The 25,541-nt window shown below is 52.9% G+C and overlaps 1 protein-coding gene across 4 annotated transcripts in view; it reads left to right on the top strand.

The window, feature by feature from the left end:
- TBC1D16 (TBC1 domain family member 16) overlaps window positions 1–19,520 on the top strand; it is a 32,411-nt gene extending 12,891 nt beyond the window's left edge. For 3 of the 4 annotated variants that reach the window (XM_086762692.1, XM_086762689.1, XM_086762690.1), the window contains 9 exons: window positions 9,553–9,750; window positions 10,237–10,384; window positions 11,444–11,611; window positions 12,308–12,456; window positions 13,224–13,358; window positions 14,475–14,661; window positions 15,902–16,081; window positions 16,613–16,759; window positions 17,285–19,520. In XM_086762692.1, the coding sequence (XP_086618818.1) occupies window positions 9,553–9,750; window positions 10,237–10,384; window positions 11,444–11,611; window positions 12,308–12,456; window positions 13,224–13,358; window positions 14,475–14,661; window positions 15,902–16,081; window positions 16,613–16,759; window positions 17,285–17,530 (1,558 nt within the window). In that variant the 3' untranslated portion in view covers window positions 17,531–19,520. The remainder of the gene's footprint in view (window positions 1–9,552; window positions 9,751–10,236; window positions 10,385–11,443; window positions 11,612–12,307; window positions 12,457–13,223; window positions 13,359–14,474; window positions 14,662–15,901; window positions 16,082–16,612; window positions 16,760–17,284) is intronic. The other variant, XM_086762693.1, reaches the window with a different exon arrangement.
- The last annotated feature ends 6,021 nt before the right edge of the window (window positions 19,521–25,541 follow it).

Genomic DNA, 25,541 nt, shown 5'->3' with positions numbered 1-25,541 from the left:
ACTGCACTTGCCGTTACCTGCCTAGCACCGTACAAGAACGCTGAAGAGGACAAATAAATGCTGGCACTGGTTCCTTCACTAACTTCAGGTTGGGAAGTTGGTTGATACAGTCAGAATTTGGACTGAGAAGCCTCGGTGGTGGAATTATACAAGTGGAGTTGGGGCAACATCTGGCCGGAGGCTGGAGCTGCAAACAGTCCCGCAGGTGACGGAACAGACGCCAGCTCGCACTTCCAGAGCACTTGCTTTGAAGGACAGGCAGAAGCGATGAGACCAATGTGGTCATGGATATCCATGCAAGAAGGAAACGTCTTTCATAAGAAGGTGATAATTTTAGCAGCCAGTAATAAAAATAATAAAGCATTGTCGTAACGGAGCTAAGTGATGGTACAGTTCCCATGTTCTTCAGCAGACGTGAATTCACGTAACAGAACTATTACAGACGGTCTAGGCAAAGCACACACCACAAGGAGAAACTCCTTTGGCATGGCAGTTGATGCAATTTTTACAGATGTGTTGCACATCCTGTTGTTAAGCCTCTTCCCAGGGAGCTAATCAGTAAATTGCCTTCTCGCGAGGGAGCGGAGGCGCAGCGTTACGGAGGGTGGCAGCAGCTGCAGGAGCAGCCGTAACAGAGCGTACGGTGTTGCATCATGTTGTTTTGGCAGCTCACCTGAAAGGCTTAGTGCTGTTCAGACCTCTGCAGAATAAACAGGAGGCAGAATTATAGGGGAAATGAGCTGAAATTAGTGTGAACTGGCAGGAGCCCTGGAGTCGTCAAGAGGCTGGGAATTCATCGCTGTTGTAACAGAAGTGATTATGTTCTTAGAACCAGGGGAATTGCTCACAGGCTTCCAACTCTCCTGTAACTTCTTGCAGCATCTTGTGTCATGCCATCTTCTGAGGACTTCAGCCTTGGGGCTGAGCGCATGGGGTGCCTCGCCGCCTCTGGGTCAGGCTCCGCTTCCCCAGGCCTTGCCTGAACTAGCGCAATTTATGATGTAAGACACTGAAGCGCCTACTTCCAGTTATACCCAAACCCATGCCCAGGAAATAAGTATTCCTAAATCCTTGTTCCATCAGAGGGATGGTGTTTTTTCCCTTGAGCTGGGGGTAGGTGTAAACTTCATCTAAGGCAGGACTTGAGGTGGTCTGCACGGAGCCAGGTACCGGGAAGAGGAGCCGGCCTCAGCCGTTTGCTGTCAGCCGTGCCGTGCGATCAGTTAAAGTTGTTCCTGGCTGCAAAGCTGAGCAGGTTGGGCAGATCCAAGAGACTGCAGAGGCATACGGCTCTATCTTGCTTTATATAAATATTTGAACAGCAAGAACATTAATTATAGCAGGTTTGTTTTTTCCCTCGATTGGTTCACTGCCAGATTTCTGTGCAAGAAAACAGTGACAGCTAACTCGAGATCGGGAACTGCAGCTAGCGGGATCGTGGAGCTATTAATTTGGGATTTCAGGGGAGGGATAGCCGAGTGACGAGAGCAGGTGACACCTGAGAAGGAGATCCCACGGCCGCGCAAACGGGAGCGGTGGAGGAGCGGAGAGGAACCGCTCCCCCCGCCGCCCCGAGGTGTCTGGGGCGCCAGGCGTTGTTCGGGTCTGGTTAGGAGGACGGGGAAGCTCCGAGCGCAGGCTTCGGGCAGCGCCCGCGGAAAGGGGCCGCGGGGCCGGGCGGGGGGCGCGGCGCGGCCGCCAGGGGGCGGGCTCTGCCCAGCGGCGCCGCTCGGCCCGGCCCCGGGGGCACAGCGGCCGCGGTAGAGCGGCGGGGCCTTCCCCTCCCCGCCCGGCCCCGGGGGCACAGCGGCCGCGGTAGAGCGGCGGGGCCTTCCCCTCCCCGCCCCGGCCCCGGGGGCACAGCGGCCGCGGTAGAGCGGCGGGGCCCTCCCCTCCCCGCCCCGGCCCCGGGGGCACAGCGGCCGCGGTAGAGCGGCGGGGCCCTCCCCTCCCCGCCCCGGCCCCGTGCCGCCTCGGCGGGGCGGCCGTGGCTCCGTCCCTGCCCTTGGTCTGTGGCACCGCCGCGAAGCCACGAGTGAGGGAAGATGACAGCGCGGGCTTGCCCGAGGGGCTTCCTAAGGGAGCACGGGGCTCCGCTTCCCGAGCGGGCAGTGGGTCTGGGTGGAAAGCTGGCGTGACAGAGCGGCCCGGTGGCAGGAGCACGGCGGGAGCGGGGTGAAACACAACCGTGGCCGTTTTCTCCGGGAGGCACTGCGATAAAGTGCCTTTTCCCAGGATATTCTTGCGTCTCTTCTGTTACTTATTTATACCATCGGAACGCCCAGAAATGCTAATTGCGAGTGCAGATAAATGGTGCTGGCAGGTGTCCATAGCTTTGTGAGGGAAGAATTGCGTTAACTGGATCAAAATGAAGAGCATGGCCCTTTCAGAAGTACAACAGTATATGCAAATAAATCTGCATGGCCGCTGTCTCCTTGGCTCGATCCTGGCAATTATAAGAGCATTAAGCATTTACAATAACTCTGAAACATGCTCTTAGCTCTCCTCTTTCCTCTCCCTTTTCTGCTACTCGAAGAAAGCTCTCCCCTTGGGAAATGCGCATTGTATTGTGGAAACAGCGAAATTCTCTCTGGGCGGCGCGGGCTCCGCTGACGCTGGGTCAGCAGCAGCGCGGAGTCCGGGGAGCTGGTTAACTTTGTCTGTCGGTAGAGTCCCCCTGAAATTCCCAGTTCATTGCTTAGAGCCAAGAATATAAGAACAAAGGTAATCTTCAGGGCTTTCAAGGGACCAGGGTTTTGAAGGCTTGATTGTAATTAGCATAATTAGTGTAGAATTTTATTTTTGCATGGATAGAACTGAAAGAAAAAAAAGCAAAATAATCCATTGATTTTAAATATAAAATAAACACTGGTAAGAAAGGTCCCCTTTTCCAGTCTGGAATAGGCTGAAAAGCAAACATTCTTTTTCGGGCTTTGCTGAGAAATCACTTTTTCCATCTAAGGAATTTCTTTTTTAAGTGTTGCATTTCGATTGATTTATTAATGAGCTAAAGCCTAGGCATGAGGTGCCCCTTCTCTGTGTGGATTGTAAAAATCTGCCATTCAGCTTTTGGAATATTTTCCTTCCTTAAAATGAAGGTAACATTTGCATCACTGAGCAGCGTACGCTCGGCTTTAAATGATTTGTTGAGTTTGGCTCCTCGGGAGCTGTGTGTATTTTATTCATAAGCATCGAACTGCTAATTCTGTCCCCGCTACCTCACTGCAACAAGAAGTCACAGAGAAAAGCCTTGCTTGGGCTTCACCTGAGTAGCCTCTACCTGCCTCACAGTCTCATCTGTGAAAACCAGATTGCTTGTCTTTTAACTGAAGGTGCATGTGTGTCACACTCCAGGCTTTGATCGGGTAAAAGAGATTAAAACACACATTAATTCACTACAAACTTCTGATTATTTTTTTTCCTCTTCCCATTTACATTCAAGATACTTAACTCAAGAATTCTCCGTTTATTTTGTTTTCCTTTGGTTTGATTCACAGCAGTTGGGGGAGCCCTTTGGAGGTGAGCAGGGCTGTTTTTCTAATGCCCCCTCTTGTTGGCTAGATCGCTCGGCGTCCCTTCGGGCCGCGAGGGCTTGGAGGAATGAACCGGGAGCAACAAAGCCCGCAGTGTAGTGAGGCTCCTCGCTCAGCTGCGGCCCTCCTCGGCCGAGCGGGGCAGGAAGGCAGCACCCAGCCCCGCTGCAGAGCTGGGTCGTCCCGGGGCGCCGGCCGCACAGCTTGGCTTTTGTCCGCCACGATTTGGGGTGAGGACCCGGCGGCAGAGGCGGATGCTGCCCGTTCTGCCTGCGCTGGGCGGTGGTGTGCGCTGGGAAGGCGGGCAGGGGCTGTGCCGGCGGATTGCGGTAGCCCCATAAAGCATAACAAATTGTTTTGATCTTTATTTCTCAAGGACAAACCAATTACACCTATCAGAAGGCAAAGCTGCATAATCGAGTTTCCTTGAGTCCCTCGTTCCGTCGTGTTAAAATGTTTTATTTGCCAGGCTCGTGCTGGCAGGGTCGGTGTGAACTCAGAGCCCCGTCCCCGATCGTGAACTCGCTCTTACAGCCCAAGGTCAGGGGGTGAATGCCGGAGCTGCTGCCCTCCCCGCAGCGCGTGCCGTGAGGTGCCGGTGCATAGATGGCTGGTAACCGCAAACCTCCTTCTGCTCTTTTCCTGGACGGCGGGAAGGAGGGGTTCCAACGCTTTTAAGATGTAAACAGCTTGTTCTTTGAATATTGCTAATGACATTAGCTACACGAAGAGTGACTAACAATAACGCGCTGAGTTTTAGTGCTGTGGAATCTGCTTCCTGATGCCGAGCATGAAAGGATACAATTATTTTTCATAACCTTTTATTTTCCCTTTACGGCAAGCTAAGCAAAGCAAGTTTGTCAGAGGCAGAGTGCTCCTAATTTGGTCTCCAGTGACCTCTGCAGCCGTGATTGGCAGCCCGGTGTCAGGAAGGAACTTGTGCCTGTGAGATAGAAATGAGCAGAACAAATGCTGTAGGACAGCTTGGGCTCCCTGGAGGACACAGGCGAAAAAAGGTGAAAGAAGTGCAATTACAGGAGGTTTTCAGCACAGAAAGTTAATTAGCTACTAAATAGCATTTAGTGCAGTTCAACGTGGGGAAATTTATGTTTTGAAAGCAAACAGATCAATGGAAAGCCTGTGGAACAAGCTTTTGGAAAGTCCGTGTTGACATTTGCGTACTTTGTACCGTAACGTCCCGGGCAGTTGTTCCCAGGTTTCCCTAACAAATAGGAGGAATTGTTAGATTTGTTTCCATGCGTGTTTCCAGATATATAGGTATGCTTCCATGCGAGGATGCTTTGACATTTGATTTCGTTCGTTTCTGGTTAGGCATTCATCCGGACATCTAACACCTTTTTCCCTTTTTACCAAGGTTGCTGTAAATCAGCTCTGTTCAGGCTCTCTGAGACAAAGGAACTTCAAGTTCCAAATGTTTTCAGCCAAAGGGTGAATTGAACACAGTTCTTAACCTGGTTACTCGTCTGTGCTGATCCGATGCAAGGGGCTGGTGCTACTGCAGTGTTTCCCTGCCAGCGTCTGGCTCTGCGTGGCCACGCTCCTCTGGAAGCTGGTCCCATCCCGCGTGTCCTTCCAGTCCTTCTCTGCAGCGCGACTTGGAACGACCACAAATATTTCAACAAATTGTTTAATCCCAAATTACCAGTCTTTTTCTTTGGCACTTCCTGTGTACGTCGCTGAAGTCGGCGTGTTTCACAACTCATCATATATGTTTATTGTCAAGGACACTTTTTGAAATCAGAACAATAGATCCGGGCTCCAGCTGCGCGATGTTACCTCACCTTGTACAGTCACTGCACTAAATTTTTAGGCGTTTCAGTATAGCTTTGAACTTTTATTGATGGATTATTTGTTTGAAGCTATCATCTGTCTTAGATGCTTGAGGCAGTGGATGCTGCCATGAGCTATTTCACCTTGCTGGAAAGAAGAGGATCCTAGAAGGTCAGTGCCTGTGGGGAACAGTGGAGAAACAGCGAAATGCTAACCCCAGGGGAGGAAAAGGGGCATGTAATTCCCATTACATGGATGCTCATACATTATGATGATACTTATTGTTTGTAAATGATGCTTCATAAGGCAGTGTGCGGGACAGCCCGGGCTGTTATTAGGGAAGGCGTGCGATGGTGATGGAGAGCCAGCTGAGGAGGGGTTGGCTCTTGCAGGGGGCTCGCTGGGAATCGGGTGGTGTGCGCTGACAGCTTAGGTAAGTGCCACGTCACGGCTATAGTCTTCAGCCCCTTTCCCTCTTTTAATTACATTTGTCACATCGTGTTGTAAAATGAGTTATTAGATCTTTGTTGCTGAAATAGTCTTCCCGTGTAGTTGGTGCAGGTCTCTACCCTGGCTCTGCGCAGAAATAATGATCGGTTTGATCTCTCTTTGTGCTCTAGGTGTGTACAAGTGCTTTGACCGAAAGGGCAGGTGCCATTGCGACATTACTGCACGACCAAAGCCTCTCTTGCGGAGTGGGGCTGGCCTGCCCGGACCGGGCGTGCGAGAGGGTTCCCGTGCGGTGGAGGAGGAGGGTGGCTGCCTTGCGCAAGCGCTTGCTGTCGTAGGGGCTGCAAAAGCTCGAGGAATGTAGATAGGGTTGATTGCTGTAGCTGGTTGTTGAGTGGAGAAAATACATCACCACCTGGTCTTGCTCACCAGCAGGAATGAGAGTAATGGGATGTCAGTAAGGGGAAAAGGCTTAAGTGGAATCATGAGTATGTCCCTGGGTTTCCTGCCTCAAGTTTTGCTAATCCTCCTTATTTTTTTTTCCTGTCCCTTTTGTTCCCATGGGCCATTGCACTTGTTCTCTTGGTTTGCTGAGCAGTGCTGTATACTAGCTGGCGCTTTGTTTTTCCTGGATCCCACAACCCAAAGTCTCTCTGGAATGTTCCTCCAGCTATTTGCCTTGCAGTGCTTCAGCTCCCTGCTTTTGCAGGGCACTCTGGTACAAATCCCTCAGCTAACAGGTAGAATAGTTTGACTTTGAGAAATAATAAGTTGGAGAATTCTTCCTTTGCATCTGTGTATCTTGTGTGCATATTTAGAGGACTACCCAAAATCGACCAAATTAGCATTGATCATACTACTTGTTGTTACTTAAGTACAGAATTATCTCAATATTAACATTATTTTTTGAAGTAGTCCAACTGATTGGAATATTTCCTTTTTTTTTTCTCCCCAATCAATACATACAGGAAAAAGTAATGTTAAATACAGTGAGTGGTTTTTTCTTCATTTCCAGTGTCTAAGTATGCACCGGTTTAGAAGGTGGTACTGCACCTAGGCTCTGTATGAACGTATGTGTGTATCAGCCTCTCCAAAGGGCATGGGCTGCACAGATGTCTCTCTCAGATTTCATCTTCTACATCAGTGAAAACACTGGAATTTCGCTGGGCTGCACACTCAGGCACCGTGCTTAGACTGGCTGGCTTTTGGCTCTCCAGAAGGGGTCAACCCACTTACACGCGTTGCTTCAGGTTGCTTCCCCGTGGGCTGGACGCGTGTGCAGGCCTTTAGCTAGTGGCTAAATGTGAACTGCAAACATTTGTCCTGAAGAAGCATTTCCAGAAAACAGAACATTGCCAGCTCCTTTGTGACTGGGCTCTCCAGCCGCTGAGTTTTCGGTAGCTACTTGTGTATCTGGAGCAGGTTTTGGTTACGTAGCAGGAGGAACTGCGGCTGGCAATAGCATTCTGTGCTGAGGAGCTACACCATTCCGGGATCAAAGCGAGCCTGCCCCACTCTCCTGGTAACTGTCGTTTCTTGGCAGTCGTCTCTCTGCCGCTGGTCGTTTGAGATGGTGCTTTTGGAGAATGGGCACGTTGGCTCCTGTGACGAGGGAACCGCAGGACGATGATCCTCGCAGCCAACCCATCTTCCAGCCCTTCGTCCTACTGACCAGTTCATCTTTGCAAGAGTTTCAGCAAATTGGTTGCCACTGCTCAGTATTTGAGCTAGTTTGAGTCATCTCTTCCAGGAAAATCCTGTGTAACCAGCTGTGGCTATTATGAAGTGTTGCTCCATAAATACCAGCTGCTTACAGCAAGCAGTCCAGCACAAGTGTCAGGACTCCTGTTACTTCTGCGTTAACATGAGATACCGAATGTTGTAGGAAAGTGTGACATTTTGCAGCTTTTTCAGAAAGTAATGCTTGATTTTTCACAAAGGTCAGTACAATTTTCACAGAAAAATTCACAAGGTGCCAGTGATGGTGTGTAGCTGCGCTCATGAGACTGGAAGTGTCCCAGTAAAAAGCTGCTGACGTTCCTCTTTGACTGAGGAACCCTCACATGATCCCCGCTCACATGGTGATATTGCTGTGTCGCTTCTAAGGCCTCAACGTCTGCATGGCTTGAATGTAAGTTTTGCTTTGGTGCTCTGTTTCAGAAAAATCGAGCAGCAGAACTTCATGAACAGAGTAGTGAAGCCGCTCGTTTAGCTGCAACAGGCTTCGTCTCATCTACATAACGCTGCAGAACTGGAGAAGGAGGCTTGGGGATTTATTCCCCGTGCGTGTGGGAGCGAAGGTTTTGAGTCATACATTTGAACTGGGCGGCTCGCAGGGGCTCAGTTAAAAATTTAACCCACAAGTAGCTGGGATGTCCGGAGACCTGTCCATTGGGATGCAGTGACCTGAACCACGGGTAGATGCTGCAAGTAAGGCTTGTCCCGCTGGCAGAGGCACTGTAGCCAGGCTTGGAAGGCATACTGATGTGGTGTGCTGCAGATGCATGCTGAGTGTGTGATTTTCAGCGTTCAGTGCCTACATTGTTAGATAAGCGGATTAGAAAACATTGCATAAAGTGACATTGCAGGGGGCTGTCTTTATACCTGCTCCTGGCCTTGTCTTGCAAACCCTGATTTCACAGCAGAACCCATTCAGAGCTTGCGCTGAGATTGTTCACATCTATTGGCCTGTTTAAGAATCAAGGGGTCACAGTTTCAGATTCACTTCATTCTCAAAGTAGTGATATTTTTCTTTTGGGATCAGGGCTGGTGACGGGCATGTGGGGTGTTTTAATCTAAACTCAGTTTACTCTTAAACATAAATATCTGGGGTACAGTGAGCTCCTAGCGCACTGGGAAACGGTTGGGTTCACTTTCTCTGCTCTGTGGTGACTGAAAGAGCTCGTGTGTAATGTCCCGCTCCTTAACTCCGCGAAGTTTCGAGTTTGCAAGTGAAACCATTTGTCTGAAGTTTACACACATGAATCCAGGCTCGTCAGGTCCACTTGCAAAGGCATAATGGGAAACTTGAGTTCAGGGAAAATTCTTTGAATTTTACTGGTCACAGAGGGAATTTGCCAGATGAGATCCCTCGTCCGTACTGCTGTCTGACTGCCCTCACTCCCCCTGTCCCGGCCGGGCGCAGAGCCGCTGAGCCGCGTGCTGAGGAGCTTGCTTGAGCTGTGGGGCAAAAAGTCTCTTCCTTTGGAAGTTACTCAGCGAGTGCCGCTGGAGCTGCTGCAGCAGCCTGTCGAGCTCCTGCGCTTCTGCAGGCGTGTTTTTCCAACAGCCCAACGTATTCCATCCCAAGAGGCCATCAGTCCCAGAGGTGCGCAGGAGTCCTGCAGCTTCGGGCTCTGCGGTGTGGTCTGCAGGGCAGGCAGGTGCCAAAGCTGGTCTCTGTGCTGCGGTGAAGGAGCAGGGGATGGGCCGTTCCGTGGAGGAGTCTGGGCTGTTCCCACGCTGCGCTTCTCAGTTTTGCCTTCTCAAAAGTCACTGTTTTGAGGAACGGTTTTGGCTCTCCCCAGTTCTGTGTGCAATTTAGGAACAGATCAAAAATAGGATCGTTTGTTGAGACAGTAGGGAGTTAATTTAAATAAAATAATTTAACCTCTCACGTGGGCTGTCGGTTAGTGACTCCTTAGACCTGCACTGCATTCCAGTTTCAGAGCTCTGTCAAAGGATTTTTAGCGTGAGCATCTGCGGTTATTGCATGTAACTGCAGTTATCTTTGGCTGATGTCTTGCGGGGCTTTCTTCCTCCACGCTCTTGTCTGCAGGGACACGTGTGACAATCGCCTGACCTGCTCCACCAGCTCTGCCTCCAGCCTCGACACCAGTGCCCAGTTCCAGGAGAATAATGGGCAAATGCAGAGCACCAGATGGGACGAACAGCAGAGAGTATTTGCCCTGGAGCAGGTCTGTGGTGTCTTTAGAGTGGACCTGGGTCAAATGAGATCCCTTCGCCTCTTCTTTAGGTAATGTACTACTGTGTGTGATATCTGTGTGTGCTCTGGGTCGGGGTGTGCCAGGCTCTGGAGGCAGATGGCTTCTGCAGTCCTCCTTGGAATTCTTTCCCTAATGGTTGTCTCCAGGAAAGCAAGTGTCAGCCTTCCCCAGGAGAGCCTCTGAGTTACGGTTATGGGGCCTAAAAGGATTTTTTTTCCTTAGTAAGGTAAAAGAAGGGTGCCATTACCAGGCCTGAGCAGAGCTTCTTGGGGAAAATGGTCACTATGGCCATGTCGTAGAGTCATAGAATATCTCCGGTTGGAAGGGACCCATGAAGACTGTCAAGTCCCAGAGCTGTAAAATTACTTCCATGCCCTATTTTAAGGACAACTTGATGCTACACTTCTTTTTAATTTGCTTTCCTCTCTCTGTCATCTGATGCTCCGCCTCCCTGCTGGGCCCCTCGTTATCCTGGGCAAGAAATGCAGGTTGTTCTCTCCCATTTTGTCCCACAGCGATGAGGCATGCACCTGTGGACAACTGGTTGTTGCGAGCAGGGAGAGCCAGTACAAGATCTTCCATTTTCACCATGGTGGCCTGGATAAACTGTCGGAGGTGTTTCAGCAGTGGAAGTACTGCACAGAGACCCATCTCAAGGAGCAGGTACCTGAGCAAGGCTAATGGGGCAAAGAGGGTCTTTCCAGCAGGTGTTTTGCACTTTGGTTTTTAGCCTGGGGAGTGTGTTGGAGAAATGAAGCTATGAGTTCATGTCACCAAGTCAGGCAGAAGGCTATAATGTGTTGGATGTTGCTTAGGATGCAACTGCGAGTTGGACACGAGATCCCTTTTGTAGATGCTTTTCCTCCTCCGTTCCTGCTCTGCCTGTGGAATACGGGGGAAGGTAATCCAGAAGACCTGCTTAGGTGGTTATTCTGCTAGACGTGGTAACCCGACAGGTCAGCACGGTGCTTTAGGCATGTGAGGTGGCTGGGAAGTCTCCAGTGGTAGGTCTGAAATTCTGTCAGAGTCTTTCATCCATTTTGTGAAGGGTAGCACACTGCATTGGAAAATGTTTTGACAAGGCATCTTGCCATATTTTGTTCAATCTACATACAACTGTGATAAGAGCTCTTTAATTATCTGTTTAAGATACTGTATGCGCTTATTAGAAACAGTGATTTTTAAATTTCCATCCTTCCCACAGAGCCCCCTGCTGCTTTTCTTATTATGGTCGCATGGGCTCACTTTTTGCATTGAACAACCTTTGATTTTTAAATTAAATGTCAGCTGCAGTCTTGCACTGGGATCATGAGTGCCCTTAGAGAGCCTGGCAGTGCGGTTCCCTGCTTGCCTAACAGCAATCCCTTTGTATATGGCCAATCATATGTAATTTATTGCAGGCATTCCTGGCAGGGTGAAGTTTTGCTGTAAGCAGCATTAATTCAGTTTCAGGTCAGGGATAAGATTGGGGGAGGAATGGAAACAATTTTTTTTAAGACGAAGCTGTTTTGTGGTACTCAGATTTTTAATTATTCTAATCACTCTTACTATTGTAATGGCTGGAATTAAAAAAAAAACCTCCCCAAATGCAGTGCCTCAGTGCTTAATCCTACGCAAACCATGCAAAAAGGTTTTTCTGCTCTGAAAATTGCTTGGTTTCATACTCGGCTGCTATCTCTGGCTCCTTCCTCCAGTTTTTTTGTTTTGTTTTCCCCGGTTCAGCAGCTCAGTGATGAGAAAACGTGTATGCAGTTCTCCATCCGCCGTCCCAAGCTGCCCTCCTCGGAAACCCACCCGGAGGAGAACACGTACAAGCGTCTCGATGTGGCTGCCTGGCTCCATCACCTGAATGAATCCGGACAGGTGGAAGAGGAGTACAAGCTGCAGAAGGTGAGGGGGTGGCTGCTGCGGTTTTGGTACTTTCTCTCCTGCCGTGGAGTTCGAGTCCCCAGGTGGAAGCTGCAAGGGTTTGCTTTCGTGCTGAGGGCAAGAACTGGGCGTTTGAGAGTATAAAGACCAGCGCAGTGCTTGGCTGGCGTAGCGCTTGGCTGGAGATCTTGTGGGGCTGCAGAGGAGGCTGATCTGTAGAGCATCTCCCTGACTGAGGAGGGCGAGCTGTCCAGCTTCTGCTGCCAGTTGGAACGGGGACACCAGAGTGCCCAGTGCTAGACATCTTTGCAAAATGTAGTGTGAACAAATCAAAGAAAGAAAAATTGAGATTACTGTATGCAATAATGCAGGGCTTGCAGGGGAGCGCAGGGTCCAGGTCCTGAGAGAGAAGTTTGCAGTGAAATGCAGTGTCTCCAAGATTGGGGATTAAGCCGTGACATGAGAACGACACGTTAATCATAGAGCCTCTCCAGGGGGGGTTATTGACATTGAAATGAGCCCGATTTGTGTCTCGTCTGGGAATAGAAGGCCAGCACTTTCCCTCTAAACATGTGCAAATTGCAGGAGCTTGAATCAGGGCGTCACTTGTCAGGAAAGAACTGCAAAGCCACCGAAGCACAGTAGTGGGCAGTTCCTTGTTGCTGTTTTGGGGAGTGTTAGAACTGTACCAGTCATAACTTCTGCTCCTTCTTCCAGGCCATTTTCTTTGGTGGGATTGATATTTCCATCCGTGGGGAGGTGTGGCCCTTCCTGCTGCACTACTACAGCTACGAGTCCACCTCTGAAGAGAGGGAGGCACTGAGGCTGCAGAAGAGGAAAGAGTACTTTGAGATCCAGGAGAAAAGGTAACAGACCAGCCTCATCCTCGCCTGCTCCTCTCTCCTCAGGGCTGAGGTCGCAGTGATGCCGCTGGTGACGTACGGAGTCCCTGCCTCCTCCGCTGATTGCAGTAGAGAAGTGAGAGGGGCAGCAAGGGAGGTGTACCAGGCAGAGCTGACCTCTTGAGGGGCTGGAGCTGATACCATCTAGCTCATGTACCTTACCTGGGCTCTTGAACAGGCCCATCAGTGCCACGCAGGGAAGCCTGTCTCACAGGCACAACTACAAGCTCAGCGTGCTTGGTTTGGAACCCTGACGGTGAAAATGGGATCTTATGTTTCTGTATAAATACAGCTGGATGTAAAAACGGGGAGGAGGGAGGGATATCTAGTTTGAGGAAGTTATAACTGCAAGAAATGTGCGTTGTAAACTCGTTGTGGGTACATTTGCGTGGAGAGTAACAGTAGTAGTATTAATTGGAAAACAATTGAAACAGAGTGGGAGGTTGTGGTGTGCCACCGTCAAGGAGCAGTGGAGAGCAGAGTCCAACTGCTTCTGAAGTGGAGTTTATTACAGAAAACACATCATGTCATCCCATTTATTACCCAGGAGGCTCCTTCTCATAATCCATTGGGACAGAAAATCTGCTGTTCTGGACAGGTCGGCTTGTCTGTGTTTCAGGTGATGACAAAACTCTGTACAGTAATAGTTTTTCTCTGAAATAAGGCTTTTTAGTGCTTGTGGCAATCATATTCCTCTCTTGCCACACACCCCTGTGCCGCTCTATTTTCAGGCTTTCGATGACTGCAGATGAACAGAAGGAGTTTTGGCGTAAAGTACAGTTCACGGTAGATAAAGACGTCGTGAGGACTGACCGCAGCAATCAGTTCTTTCGAGGGGAGGACAACCCAAATGTGGAAACTATGAGGTGAAGTGTCTGATTCTAGCGTCCCAAACAACTTATCCTACTGAATGTATAGAAAACTCGGAAAGCACCCCTGGCCCAGGCTACCTGGGTCGCTGCCTTGGGAATACTGAAGAGCACCGTGCATACAGTGGCTGGTACCAAGGGATGCAGAAACAAGGACTTCTTCCCCAGAGCTTTCACTGCGGCTTTAGCCACTGACTTCTTGATACACTAGCCGTGCTCCCGTCGCCTAGCTTCCCTGCGCACAGAAGAGGTGTGAGCCTCCTGCGGCTGTGGGAGGGTCCTGGGTGCTACAGCAGAGTTGTGGGCAGTCGCTTGAGTCTCTGGTTCTCCTGACGGGGTGGAGGATGAGCACACCAGAGTCTCCTTCATGGGTGTGTGACTTGTAAATGTGTGCCTACGAAACTGCTGGATTTAATCTGATAGTGTGGCTTGGAGCCTCATGGATGTGTAGGCATCAGCTCTCCTTTCCCGTGGGCCCCTCATTTCTGTCCTCTCCATCTTTCAAATTCTCATTTTCTTTTTATATTTTAGTGTCTGTGTATGCAAATCTTCTGCAGTTCGTTTCACTGGACTGATGTTTGCAGCAGGGTTTATCTGTATGTGTTGAAGCACCTTACAGCAGGGTCGTGTGTCTGAGATGAACTGTGCTGCTTGCTCCCACTGCACCGCTCCCGGTGGGCTGGCCTGCAGCTGGAAAACAGGAGCCTGAGGAGTTCCGTTCAAATCCATTGGGACTTGGGCTCCTGCGTGCTGTTCAGAGCTCTTCCTGCCCGTCCAGGAGCCTCTCTGGATTGACACAAAATGTTGTAATCCTAGAAAATAAGCGTTCCAGTTGGGCATAGCGTTACTGTATCTTTGTTATGCTCCTAGATACAGTTCTTTTAGGCAAAGCGATTCTGAGGGATGCAACATGCTGCACAGGTGCTCAGAAGTTCACAAGCCTCCGGGTGCAATTGCACATTAATCTTCTAGACGGCAGGAGTAATCTGTTGCTCTTTGCACTTTGCCTGACTCAGCCTGTATGGTGGGAGGTGGGTAGAAGGGAAGGGGCGCTGCGCTCAGCAGTGACTGCCCTCTCCGTGTCTCACCTCTCCGTGTGTGGCTCTTCTCCAGGAGGATCCTGCTGAACTATGCAGTGTTTAACCCAACAATTGGATACTCCCAGGGGATGTCCGACCTGGTTGCCCCACTCCTGGCAGAGGTCCTAGATGAGTCGGATACTTTCTGGTGCTTCGTAGGACTGATGCAGAACACGATCTTCGTCAGCTCACCCCGGGATGAGGATATGGAGAAGCAGCTGGTGAGGCTGCATGCTGAGCTCCCTTCTGCCCTGTCTTTAGCTTCTCCTCTCCCCAGTCAAACCAGAAGAATGCCATAAAGCAGTTCTCTAGGCTGTTGGGTTCCAGCATGCCGAATTACACCCCAAAGCCACAAAATACCTGGTGGATAAAATTGATCCTGGGTGATTTGGGCACTCCAGAGGCAGTTATAGCCAATAAATTGTCAAAGTTACTTTGGCTAAGGGGTGCTGATTCAATTAACCTTTTATGATTAAACCTGAGCAACCTGATCTAGTCAGGGATGTCCCTGCTCCTTGCAGGGGGGTTGGACTAGATGACCTCTGGAGGTCCCTTCCAACCCTAACCATTCTATGATTCTATGATCAGATATATCTAGGATGCTGCTTGCTTTGTCTTTGCACTTCTCTCGGGCACTGAAGACTCTGATTCCTTTTTGTCCTGATTCTGGGGCATTTGGTGTGAGTGAGGCAGAGGAGTTGATTGAGCTGCGGCCCTCTTTGTGCGTTTTTTTTTTTTTAAGGTTTTAATATTATTAATAGATGTTTAAGGTTTTGTCCAAGTGAAAAGCCTTCTATATCTGAGAGTTTCTTAAAATGAGGTGATCTTGTTTAAAATTGGGAACTTTTTAGGTTTTAACATGCATGTCAGTTGTGTTCTGGCTAAGATCCTGAAAAATCCATTCTAAAAGTGAACAATTCTGTCTGGGTCATGGTGGCACCAATTTAAAGTGGTAAACTTGTGGTGGGAGGCTGCTGGTGAGGTGCGGTTAGTTATTGTACAGATTTATGCACTGTAACATGCCTGTACAGCCAGGCTTTCCCAAATCGCTTCCGTATTGCTCAGCCTCTACTGGAATGAAACATTGCCAGCGATAGTGATGTCTTTTCTTTTCTCTAGGTTTTTAAGGCTCTGGCTACTTTCCTCCGCCTGCACTTCTCCCCTTCTTTCTTTTCACAGTGTAGCTGTCATGGGATTTTATTTTCAGCCTCCATCCTTTCTTGTGAAATAGCTGCCGTGGCCTGTGAGCTCTGGCCTCTAACGACAGATCCAAGCGTGCTCCTGGCTGTGCTGTAATAAACAGGCCGTAAAGCTGGAGCTTTGTGTGAGAGAGGAGAACCGCAGCCAGCTCTGCGGGACCCCGGGTCTGGCACGCGGTGGGGGGCTCCCCGGGGCGGCAGGTGAGGGCGGTGCGAGCCCTTGCGCGTGAGGCAGTGGCTCAGCTCCGAGCATCTTTTCCAGATGTACCTGCGAGAGCTGCTACGGCTCATGCACCCGCGCTTCTACCAGCACCTTTCTTCCTTGGGAGAGGATGGCCTGCAGATGCTGTTCTGTCACCGTTGGATCCTCCTCTGTTTTAAGCGTGAATTTCCAGATGCTGAGGCTTTGCGCATGTGGGAAGCGTGCTGGGCTCACTATCAGGTTAGACCCCTGGAGAGGGGCGCAGCGCGCGCTGGGCAGCAGCAGTCCTCCTTTGCTGAGTCCTCACCGTCTCAGCAAGTGCTGCAGAATTTTCATAAAGGCACTTAGTAGCACAGTCTCCAAAACACGTGAGTGTTACAGAGGGTGTGTAACCGTCGATGAGATTTATCTGTGTGGCAGGGGCATGGACACCTGCCTCTCCTACTCGAGGATGTCCAGGCTTCAAAAGGAGGTTTTTCAGAAAGTGTTGAACATCAACTTCTGAAGTTCAGGCTTCTCTTAAACAGCTGGAAAATGTCTTCCCCAAAATCACTAGTCTGATTTGAAAGCTATGGTCCAACCCTTGTTCCTGCACTCTAAAGGCAAGAAACTTTGATTCAATATCCACCAGTAACTCACTTCTGAGTATCACTAGGCAAAACTGGAAGGAGCACAAAATCTCTGCTAAGGACATGCCTGTGGAGGGTGGGGAGGTTAAGTCAGACGTCTGCCTCCACCTGCTGTACCCCAGCCCCTCTTTTCTCATTGCAGACCGACTATTTCCACCTCTTCATCTGTGTGGCCATCGTGGTGATTTATGGGGACGATGTCATTGAACAGCAGCTGGCCACTGACCAGATGCTGCTGCATTTCGGCAACCTGGCTATGCACATGAACGGAGAACTTGTCCTCAGGAAGGTGAGTGCCCGTGTGCTGATGTGGGCTGAGTCTCGGGTCCAGGAGATGAGTCAGAGCATTGAGAAAATCAAACTGATGCTTCCGTCTTCCGCAAGGCCTTTATCTCCCTGCCTGTCTGGAGCCTGGGAGGGCAGGATGCTGCCGTTTGCCTGGAAACAGGTTTTGCAGAAGTAAGAGGTAGCTGTAGAGTGCTTAGAAGGTAATGGTATGGTTGGGATAAACCTCGTACATCCTGAGGGAAATGGCAGACAGAGCTGTTCATCTTCGAGCCACAGTCCCCAGCCCATCTCGGGCTGGGAGCGACTGCAGGCCGTGGGATGTGCTGCAGCGTGCGGCGGCTCCTGCGACCTGCGGTGTCCCCAGTGCCTCGTTTAGCCTTGAGGTTTGTGTTCAGGAGGGATGATGCTTTGCTGAAGCTTCAGCCATTCTAAGGTGGCCAAACAGGAGAGTGAGGCAGGCTACCCCTGCTCTCTGTGTTTGTCCTCTAGCGAGGAGTGGATGACTTTGTCTCTCTCTCCCCTCTAGGCGAGGAGTCTGCTCTATCAGTTCCACCTGTTACCCCGCATCCCCTGCAGCCTGCATGACCTCTGCAAGCTGTGTGGGACAGGAATGTGGGACAGCGGCTTCATCCCTGCTGTGGAGTGCTCTGGCCATCACCCAGAGTCGGAGAGCTGCCCGTACGGTGGGCTGGCGGAAGTGTCTTCTCCTAAACCAGGAAGCGAAGGCAAGAGAAGCTTGAAAACACGCGACGTCTTTGCTTTCCGAAAATAGCTGCAGAGGAACAGGGTGTGACAGCGGAAGAGGGAAGGGCAGGAAGGATGTGCATAGGAAAAATGTTGAAGACAAAAATGGAGGAATAGCTCATCAAGACTCCTGAGAAAGCTGAGAGGTGAAGGATGGATGAGGAATGAAATCACTCCTCAGGGCGAGCAAATTCCAGTGCACTGGTGGTGGAACCCGAACGAAATGCATCAAACCAGAACAGTGTTTGCACGTGTTTGGATTTGATTTTGTTAGAAACATGAAGCTTTTCTAGGTCTTAACAAGGACTTTTTATTCTGCCTCTGGGATTGGACTGGTTAGCAACCAGGACTTCGTTCCTGGCTGATGAGAAATGAGAACAGTAAAGAGAGCCAGGTACAACCAGTGCTTGTGGGTCAGGTGGGAGGAGCAGAGCCGTGGCGAGAGCTCCTGCGATGTCCCTTCATCCAGAGCATACCAGACACACGCACTCTCTGCTTCAGCCAAAACCTGCAGCTTAGTGGCTTCTCTCTAAAGCCATAAAGACCATTTTGATTACAATCTGCCAAAAATAAAACTGCAAACTACTGGGATTGCAGGGAAGGTGTCTGCTTTCTTTGTTGGCAAGGAAGAACTGGTCACCTAAAGGTCTCGTATCTCGCCTTGTCTTTTTTATATGCTATACTGGCTGGCATGATTTTTTTACGTTTGTACAGAAAGTGTACAGCCACAGGTCTTAAAGCACCGCTTTCCTGGAGTCAGGATATTTCTCAGACAACTTTCAAAGTTTACTTCTTCATGAAATTGCAGCAAAGCTGTTTCTTTACGCTAACAGCTACAGACTTGAGACACTTGTTTATGCCAGTCTGTTGTTCCCAGGATCTTTCCCGATGTGTTCCCTTTGGCTCTTCCCAGTTACTGGATATTCCCCGTCCTGACCTGCCTTTGCCATAGGCTGTGGCACGTGCACTCTGTGTGGGTTAGGCTCTCCAGCTGGTGCCCGTAGTGCACCCTCTTCCCCATCCCAAAGTGACAATGCAATTGGGTTTGTTGCAGTCATTTTTGCTGAGCTCAGTCTCTGATAAAGGTTTCCCTTTAAGTATTTTTGAAAGGACAGCATGTTTCTCCTCTTGTCTCCTATAAAATTTGCCACCTAGAAGTGGAGCTGGGGCCTCGAGCACAGCCGTGTTGCCAAATGTCCTTACCAAATTCAGTGGCATCCAAAGGTGTGTCCTGAGCCAGCGTTTGTGCCAAACAGAGCCCGGCGAGTAGTTTCCTCGTGAGAATGGAAAAGGACACGAGATGACAGTGGGTTGTGCCAGCTCTGCTGCGTCCCTCTGCATGGTGTAGGAGTCTTGCAGCCTTTTCTGGTTGTCTTGCTCCCTCTCACTTCAACCACGCTGCTTCTCTTACACAGCTGTGTCTTGGTCTGGCGGGGGGAAGTCCATGCTCACTTCCCAGCTTTGCCCGTCAGGCACGTTTGTCCTGTTAGCAGCACGTGTGGAAAACCCCGTGTCCTCGTGCACAGTGCTGCGGCGGGTTCCTGCGCCCGACAAGCAAATTTCTCTAAAAATCTTTCTGCAAGGCCTTACCCGCAGCCTGCTCTGGAGCCCGCATCCCCCATACCTGCTGGAAAGTGAGGCTGGCAACTGGGATGCTTTGTGTGAAACCAACAAAAACCAAGCCCACGCTGCACTCGCAAGGGGAAGAAGACCTGACCCTATGCAGGCACCATGCCAGAGACTGGCTGTTGCGTGGCAGAAGGGCGGTTTGGCTCCTGATTCGTGTGCCTTTAATTAGGAGGATGAAAACCTTCCCCTTGATGAGAGCAGGGGTGAACCCTGCTGCAGTATCACGCCTCCAGAGCAGCCCAGCGTCAAGAGGCGCCAAGGCTGCGGGTGTGTGCTGGGGTTGTAGGGGGTGACACCTCGTGTCAGGGCTGGTGGCTGCGTTGCTGTGAAGCAGGGGTTTCTTTGAGATTGATGATGTTTCAGTGAATAATAAAAGTTTGTGTGAGGCATTCGTGTGGTGCATTGCTGTACAGGCTGGGGGCTGCACCTTGTGCTGGGGGAGCAGCGCTTGGCCAGACACCGTCTCCGCGGACTGAGCCGCTCCTGTTGCAGCAGCACCAAGAGGCGCGTCGGTCGCTCCCCGACCAGAAGATCCAGAGCTGGTTTTGCTGCAGCAGTTGTTCCCGGCCAGTAGAAGACAATGGGAAGAGATTAAGTAGATAATTTTTAGCATTATTTTCCCGCTATTAAAGTGTCATTCAGCAATGTGGAAATCACTCAGGATTTGTTCTGTTAAAGACGACGCACTGCAGTTTTCCAGCAAATGGCAAAAGCTGTTGTTTCTGTTTGAAGCGGCGCTGAGCTGCGTGGGAGCACGTTGCCGGGACCAGCGTGCCTGCCGCCCCTCGGCCAGCTCTCCTGCGCCTGCTGTCCCCGCGGGTTCACTGCCTGTGGGAGATTTCAGGCGTCTCTACTGCAGCAGCCCTTGTGCTCACCATCAGGAGGTCCCCAGCTCCTGTCGTACCCTGACCTCCGCGTCGCTATCGTCGGAGAAATAGAGACAGAGCCCATAACCCGGCTGCTCCCCATTTAGCAGCGGTGGTCACGTCCCAGGTGGCTGGATTCCAGTCTCAGTCTGTTCATTAACTCCCAGTGCCATTTTTAAATTCACACTGGATATCCACAAACTTCCCCGCTGGTTTTGGGTGGAAGGAGGGGACAGGAGGGTGCGTGCAGCCACGCGGGAGCCCTCTGCCAGCAGCTGGGGTAGGGTCACAGCGACCTCAGGATTCCTCTGAGGGACGGAAAGGCAAAAAGCCAAGTGTTGGACAGGCCAGCAGGTTTCCAGAGTCCTTCTGACCTGTCCCCGAGATCTCCTTTCCCTTTGTGACACTCTTTGTCATCTGAAAAAAAACCAAGGAACAAAAAAGAAGCGAGGCTTCTGGCCCCTGCGAAGTAGTAAAGTGGATCCGAGAAACAATGACCCTCATGCGGCTGCTCTCCTGAATTGCTGCCCTGTTCATTGAATTAGCTGCAGCTGAGCAGCCAAAAATAGACCCTCGCAAAGGTAAATAGTCAGCATAAGCCTCTTTAGACTCAGCCCTGAGCTGACACATCCTTCTGCCTGCTGCTGCTGGGGGAAGGGGAGCAGGGGAAGCAGGAAAAAAAGAAAACTGAGTCCTCGCTCCTGGCAGTAACACTACGCTTCGTAATGCCAGCGGGGAACGCGATCGCCTGCATCTGGCAAGCCGAGGAGACCGGGGTGAGCCACACAGCCTGACGCCTCCCGGGATGGGGAGCGGGCCGTGCCAGCCCAGGTCCCGTCCCGCAAGGCCTGGGCTGCGTGGGCACGTGGAGGGGGTCGATGAAACGGCTTCGTTTGGCCCCAGCATTGGGCATTAACCACGCGGGCGGCCGAGGTGGCTGGGGCGGCGCCGGGCAGGGAGCAGCGGTGTGCGGCCAAACCGGAGTCTCCCACGCTGGGGGAAAATTCGCCTTTGTGAACTGGAGCAGAGAGGGGCTGGGTTAGCCTGGCCTGGCCGCCCGGCACGGGCTGTGTTTGGCCGTGGCTCTGGCCGCGGTGTTCCGGGGACGCTGTCTGTGCGATGAACAATTACAGTTCACAGGAACAAAGAGCCTCACCTGAGTCATTCCAAGCACCAAAGAATTCAAAAACCAACTTGGCTTGTCCCCGTGGGCTGGCTGGTTAATCCCCGTGTCGCTCCGCTTGGCTCGTAAAAACAGACCAGTCAGGCCGGCTGAGGTTCCCGGTCACGTCCCGCTCCGGGGCGCTGGCCCAGCCCGGCCCTGCTTGTGCTGGGCGCTCTGGGGAACGCTCCGCACGCCCTTTGTTTCTCCCATCTAAACGTTTAGAAACACGGCGCACGGTGTGGTTTCACATCACCTGGCGAGAACGGCCGAGGCTGGGGGCAGGCCCCCGCAGAGCCCAGCGGGAGCTGTGCCCGTGCTGCCGGCCTGGCCTTGCCGCGGGCTCGCGGTGGCTCTGCGGTGAGGAGCTCCCCTGCGCGCGGCCGGGCTGGTGCTGCCCATCCCGGGGCCACCGAGCTGGGAAAACCTCCTGCGGCAGCGCGTGGCACAGCCCCGTGCCCGGCCCTTTCCCCGCCTGAGTCGCACCCCAAAAGCTGCCAGCCCCCCTTCGCCCTCTCCCTGTCGGCTGCTCCAGAACCAGATTGCTCCAGCTGTGAGGCTGGAAATTTAGAGGAAGCTCCTTAAATATTTTTGTGGCCAATTTTATTGCAGCCTGCGCTTCAGCCAAGAGCTGCAACATCATCCAAGTACCCAAAAATCGCTGCTCGTTGAATTGAGTTCATTTCTTCTTCTAGCTATGAAAAGCAACTCTCTCTTAGGTCGAGCTTAAAAGGGGCTTTGAAAAATGGTTCTGCTGTGAAGGTCTGGGCTCTCCCGCTGCAAAACCCCTCCAGGTCACCGAGCTGAGCTCTGGCCTCACTTTGGGCCGTGCCCACTGCCGAGCTGGGCTTTTTACCGTGTCCCACATCCCTCTCGGCGGGCGTGTGGGGTCCTGCTTCACTTCCCTCCTCCCTAGACTGGAGTTTTCTAAGAAAAAAGCAGGATCTTTTCAGAGCTTGTCTCCTGCCCGCGCCTCGCAGCCCATGGCCATCACCACTGCTCCTGGCCACCGCTGTTGCCATGCGGCTCCCCGCCCGCGGCCGATCTGACCCAGGGCAGAAGGAAGCCGAGCAGAGCGCGAGGATGATCCCCTGAGGTGTTCAGCCAGGGAATCCGGCTCTGCCTCACGTTTCTCAGGCTTTCTGCCTTCGAAAAACAATTTTTAGGCAATTTTGACGCTGTAGTCTGGAAACTGCAGTGGTCAAGTGGTACGTGTGATCCTTTTAACTGTTGAAATCCAGTGTCCAAGCCTGCAGCAGGGGCTCCGTGACGGCTCATGGCCTCACAGCCAGCTTCAAACCAGTTAAAAAAAGGCCAAATTTTTCAGTTTAAAAATACTTATTCTGCTGAACCTGTCTGGAGCCATTTGCCTTGATGTGCCCATAGGGCTCCTTTCTGGCAGCGCGAGGTCTGCAGGACAGCGGCCGCCCACCCCGGACGGCCAGGCCAGTTCACGGCGGGGCGAGGGGATGCTGCGGCGGCTGCGCTGGGTGCTGGGGCAGAGCCGGGGCTCACGGCGGCGCAGAGCACCCCGGGGTGCCGCAGTGCCCAGCCCTGGGCTCCTCCACCCAGCGAGCCGGGTATTTTGAGACCCATCTGAAGGTTTGGAGAGGCTCCGCCAGCCTGGTTTCGTAACCTGCCGGGCGGAGAGCCGTGCGTGTTTGGATGCTGCCAGGTTTAATGAGAAAAGGTTTGGGTAATGTTGCCGTGAAGCGAGCGTTGGTAACGAACCCAGCAGGCTGGTTTGGTTCTGGGGTGAGATGCTGGAACGCACCGAGCCCTCGCCTGGGCCGCGTGCGGGAGGTGCGCTGCAGGCTCGCCTGGGCAGGGCCGGGACAGCGCCTGTGGACCCGCTTCGCTGTAACACCCCTCACCGGTCCGGGGGGCAACGCCAGCCTTGTGCTCAGCCCAGAGGAGTTAAATAAATGTCACGCTTGGCGCTGACGAAGGAAATACGGCTGATGGAGCGGTCGGTGCTGGAGAGATGCTCCGGTGGGTTCTGGCCGCCCGGGACCCTGGGCTCCCCAGCAGCCAGGCGCAGGGAGCGGGGCTTGCAGAGGGGGGCAGGGGCCACGCCGGGGTCTCCCCCGCGGTGGCGGGGTGTGCTGCGCCCCGGGCAGGGGGACCCCTGCCCACCCTCCTGGCCTTGGTGGTTTGTCTAGCCCATCGCTGTCTGCAAACTGCTGCCGTTCAAACCGATGTGCTGCAGCTCACCTGTAAAACAAAGACCCAGCCGGTCTCCTGGGAAGGGAATATCGAAGGGGGTGGGGTTTTTCCTCTCTTTCCCCTTGGAAGCCCGTTCTGTTCTGTTGGGCAGGCTGGCGTCTCTGCAAATAAGTAAATAAATAGAGCCAGCCATGGCGCGATGGTACAAAAAGCAGAAAACCAAAGCGAAATCAAAGTGCATCCTCCTGTTAAAGTCCCCGGGGCCACGACGCGCGAGTGTGAACACACGGGTTGGGGTTTGTTTTCACACCGGGACCTGCTCCGCCTCATTGTTGCTCTGGCTGCACCACGAAATATGCTCGTTTTGCTGGTCTGGGAGGGCTGGAGGCGCACCCAACGAGATGGTGGCAACGCTACTACAGGTGCTTTTTCTAAGCCGAAGTAGCCAAGCAACTGTCCTTGCGCGGGGCCTTCTCGACAAAGGTGAGTTGCCGTTAGGGAACTGGGGTCTGTCTGCAGCCCGGCTGGACGCGCGGAGCCGTCCGTGTCCGCTGGGGCCCGCGGCCGACCCCGCGACGCCAGGCCTGCTCCGAAACCACCGCAGTGAGCACGGCGACAGCTCCGGCAAGCCGGGAAAAGAGACCTGCTGTCAGCTGGCACCTTTACTGGTGCTTTTTGCCAACCAGAAGAGATTCTCGGGGCACCCCTGACCCTCCCCGGCGCCCAGATAGACCGGGTCTCTGTGAATTCAGCCGGTCAGTCCCTGCCAAAGCTCCTGCTTCACACGGGAAGGCAGCAGCAGGGACTTGGAGAAGGAGCAGCCTGAAGACTCTTCCTGGGATTTTTTATTTTCTTTGGCTTGGGTTTGTCTTTCAGGAGCCACAAACAAGTTAAGCTGCTTCTGTCTGCGGCCGGTGCTTGACTAACCTTGGCGATGGCAGAAGTGGCCGGGGAGGTGGCTCGGCCGGCGGAGCTGGACGCCCGCTGCTCCCCAGAGGTTTCCCAGGTGGTTCCAGCGCGGGAGAGGCCAGCGTCCCGCAGAGGCGTGCAGGGCTATGTCCCGCCCGTGCCGAGCCAGGATTGTATCTTGCCTTTCGCAGGCTTACACAACACACAAAAATAGTCTAAAAACCTAATCTCAAAAGCGACCATCCTGGGAGCAGCACTGCAAGCGCGTCCCTCGAGACTCAGCCCGGCGGCTGCCAGCCCCATCGACCCCAGTTTGCCCAGGGACCACAGCCCACTGTGGGCAGAGCCCTCAAATCCCATCCTTGGCCACCATGATGCTCTTCACAAGCCCCGAAACAGCCGGTCCCGGCCAGCCCACGCGCTCAGGCTCTGCAGCCGCAGCGTTGGCCAGGTCTGTGGCCACTCGCATTCCCACAGCTCCTTCCTCCCGCCGCGGATGGAGGCAGAGAGCCCTTTGGCCACGGCTCGTGCCGGGGAGTGAGGGCACCCGCCGGGAGGGCTGCCCAGCCCGAGCCAGCTCCAGCAGCCGGGTCCCGGCTCCGCAAACCCAACTCCCACGTATTGCATGGGAGGGTGGGCACTGAAAGACTTCCAGCGGTGACTGGAAACCCTGGCAACAGCCCAAACACCAGCTGGCCTTCAGGCCCCCGCCAAGGCGATGAACCCGCCCCAACGCCTGCGCTGCAGCGGCGAGCGCTGGGAAGGTGCTGGGTGATTGGCAGCCACCGTGCTGCCGGCTCTCCCGGGGGATCGGGGCCAGCGGGGAGAGCGCGCCCCGGCCCCTGGAGCAGCCCCCGGCCCCGGCTTGGGACGGCGGTACCGCCAGCAGCTTGCGAGGGTGCGCAGGGATGCGGCACAGCCAGGAGCAGGCTGGGAAAGGGGTCCCACACCAAGGTTGCAGAAGAGCTGGGGGCTCCGAGCAGCTTCCCCAAACTGGAAAACGCTACGTCCCCTCCTGCAGGTGTGTGGGAAGGGGGTCAGGCCCGGCTGCCGCAGCCAGAGGGTTGCAGCCACCATGACAAAATTTGCCAGCAGCGCACGTCCGGGAGCAAGCAGCCTGGGTGCTCAGCCGTGGCTCCTCGCAGCTCGGCTGCTGGGCGGAAGGGGTTAAGGAGCTGCCAGAGCGAGTGAGACCAGGGAATTCAGCTGCTGACGCAGGTAGGAGATCTGCAGGGGAAGCATCCCTGCGCAGACACCACAGCGTCACCCGCACCGCCTCAGCGTCACCCTCACGGCTCCCTGCGCCG

This window comes from Chlamydotis macqueenii, chromosome 18 (assembly GCF_036417535.1).
Source record: "Chlamydotis macqueenii isolate bChlMac1 chromosome 18, bChlMac1.mat, whole genome shotgun sequence".
In the NCBI taxonomy this organism is placed as follows: domain Eukaryota; kingdom Metazoa; phylum Chordata; class Aves; order Otidiformes; family Otididae; genus Chlamydotis; species Chlamydotis macqueenii.
This window is presented reverse-complemented; position numbering and strand designations above follow the sequence as displayed.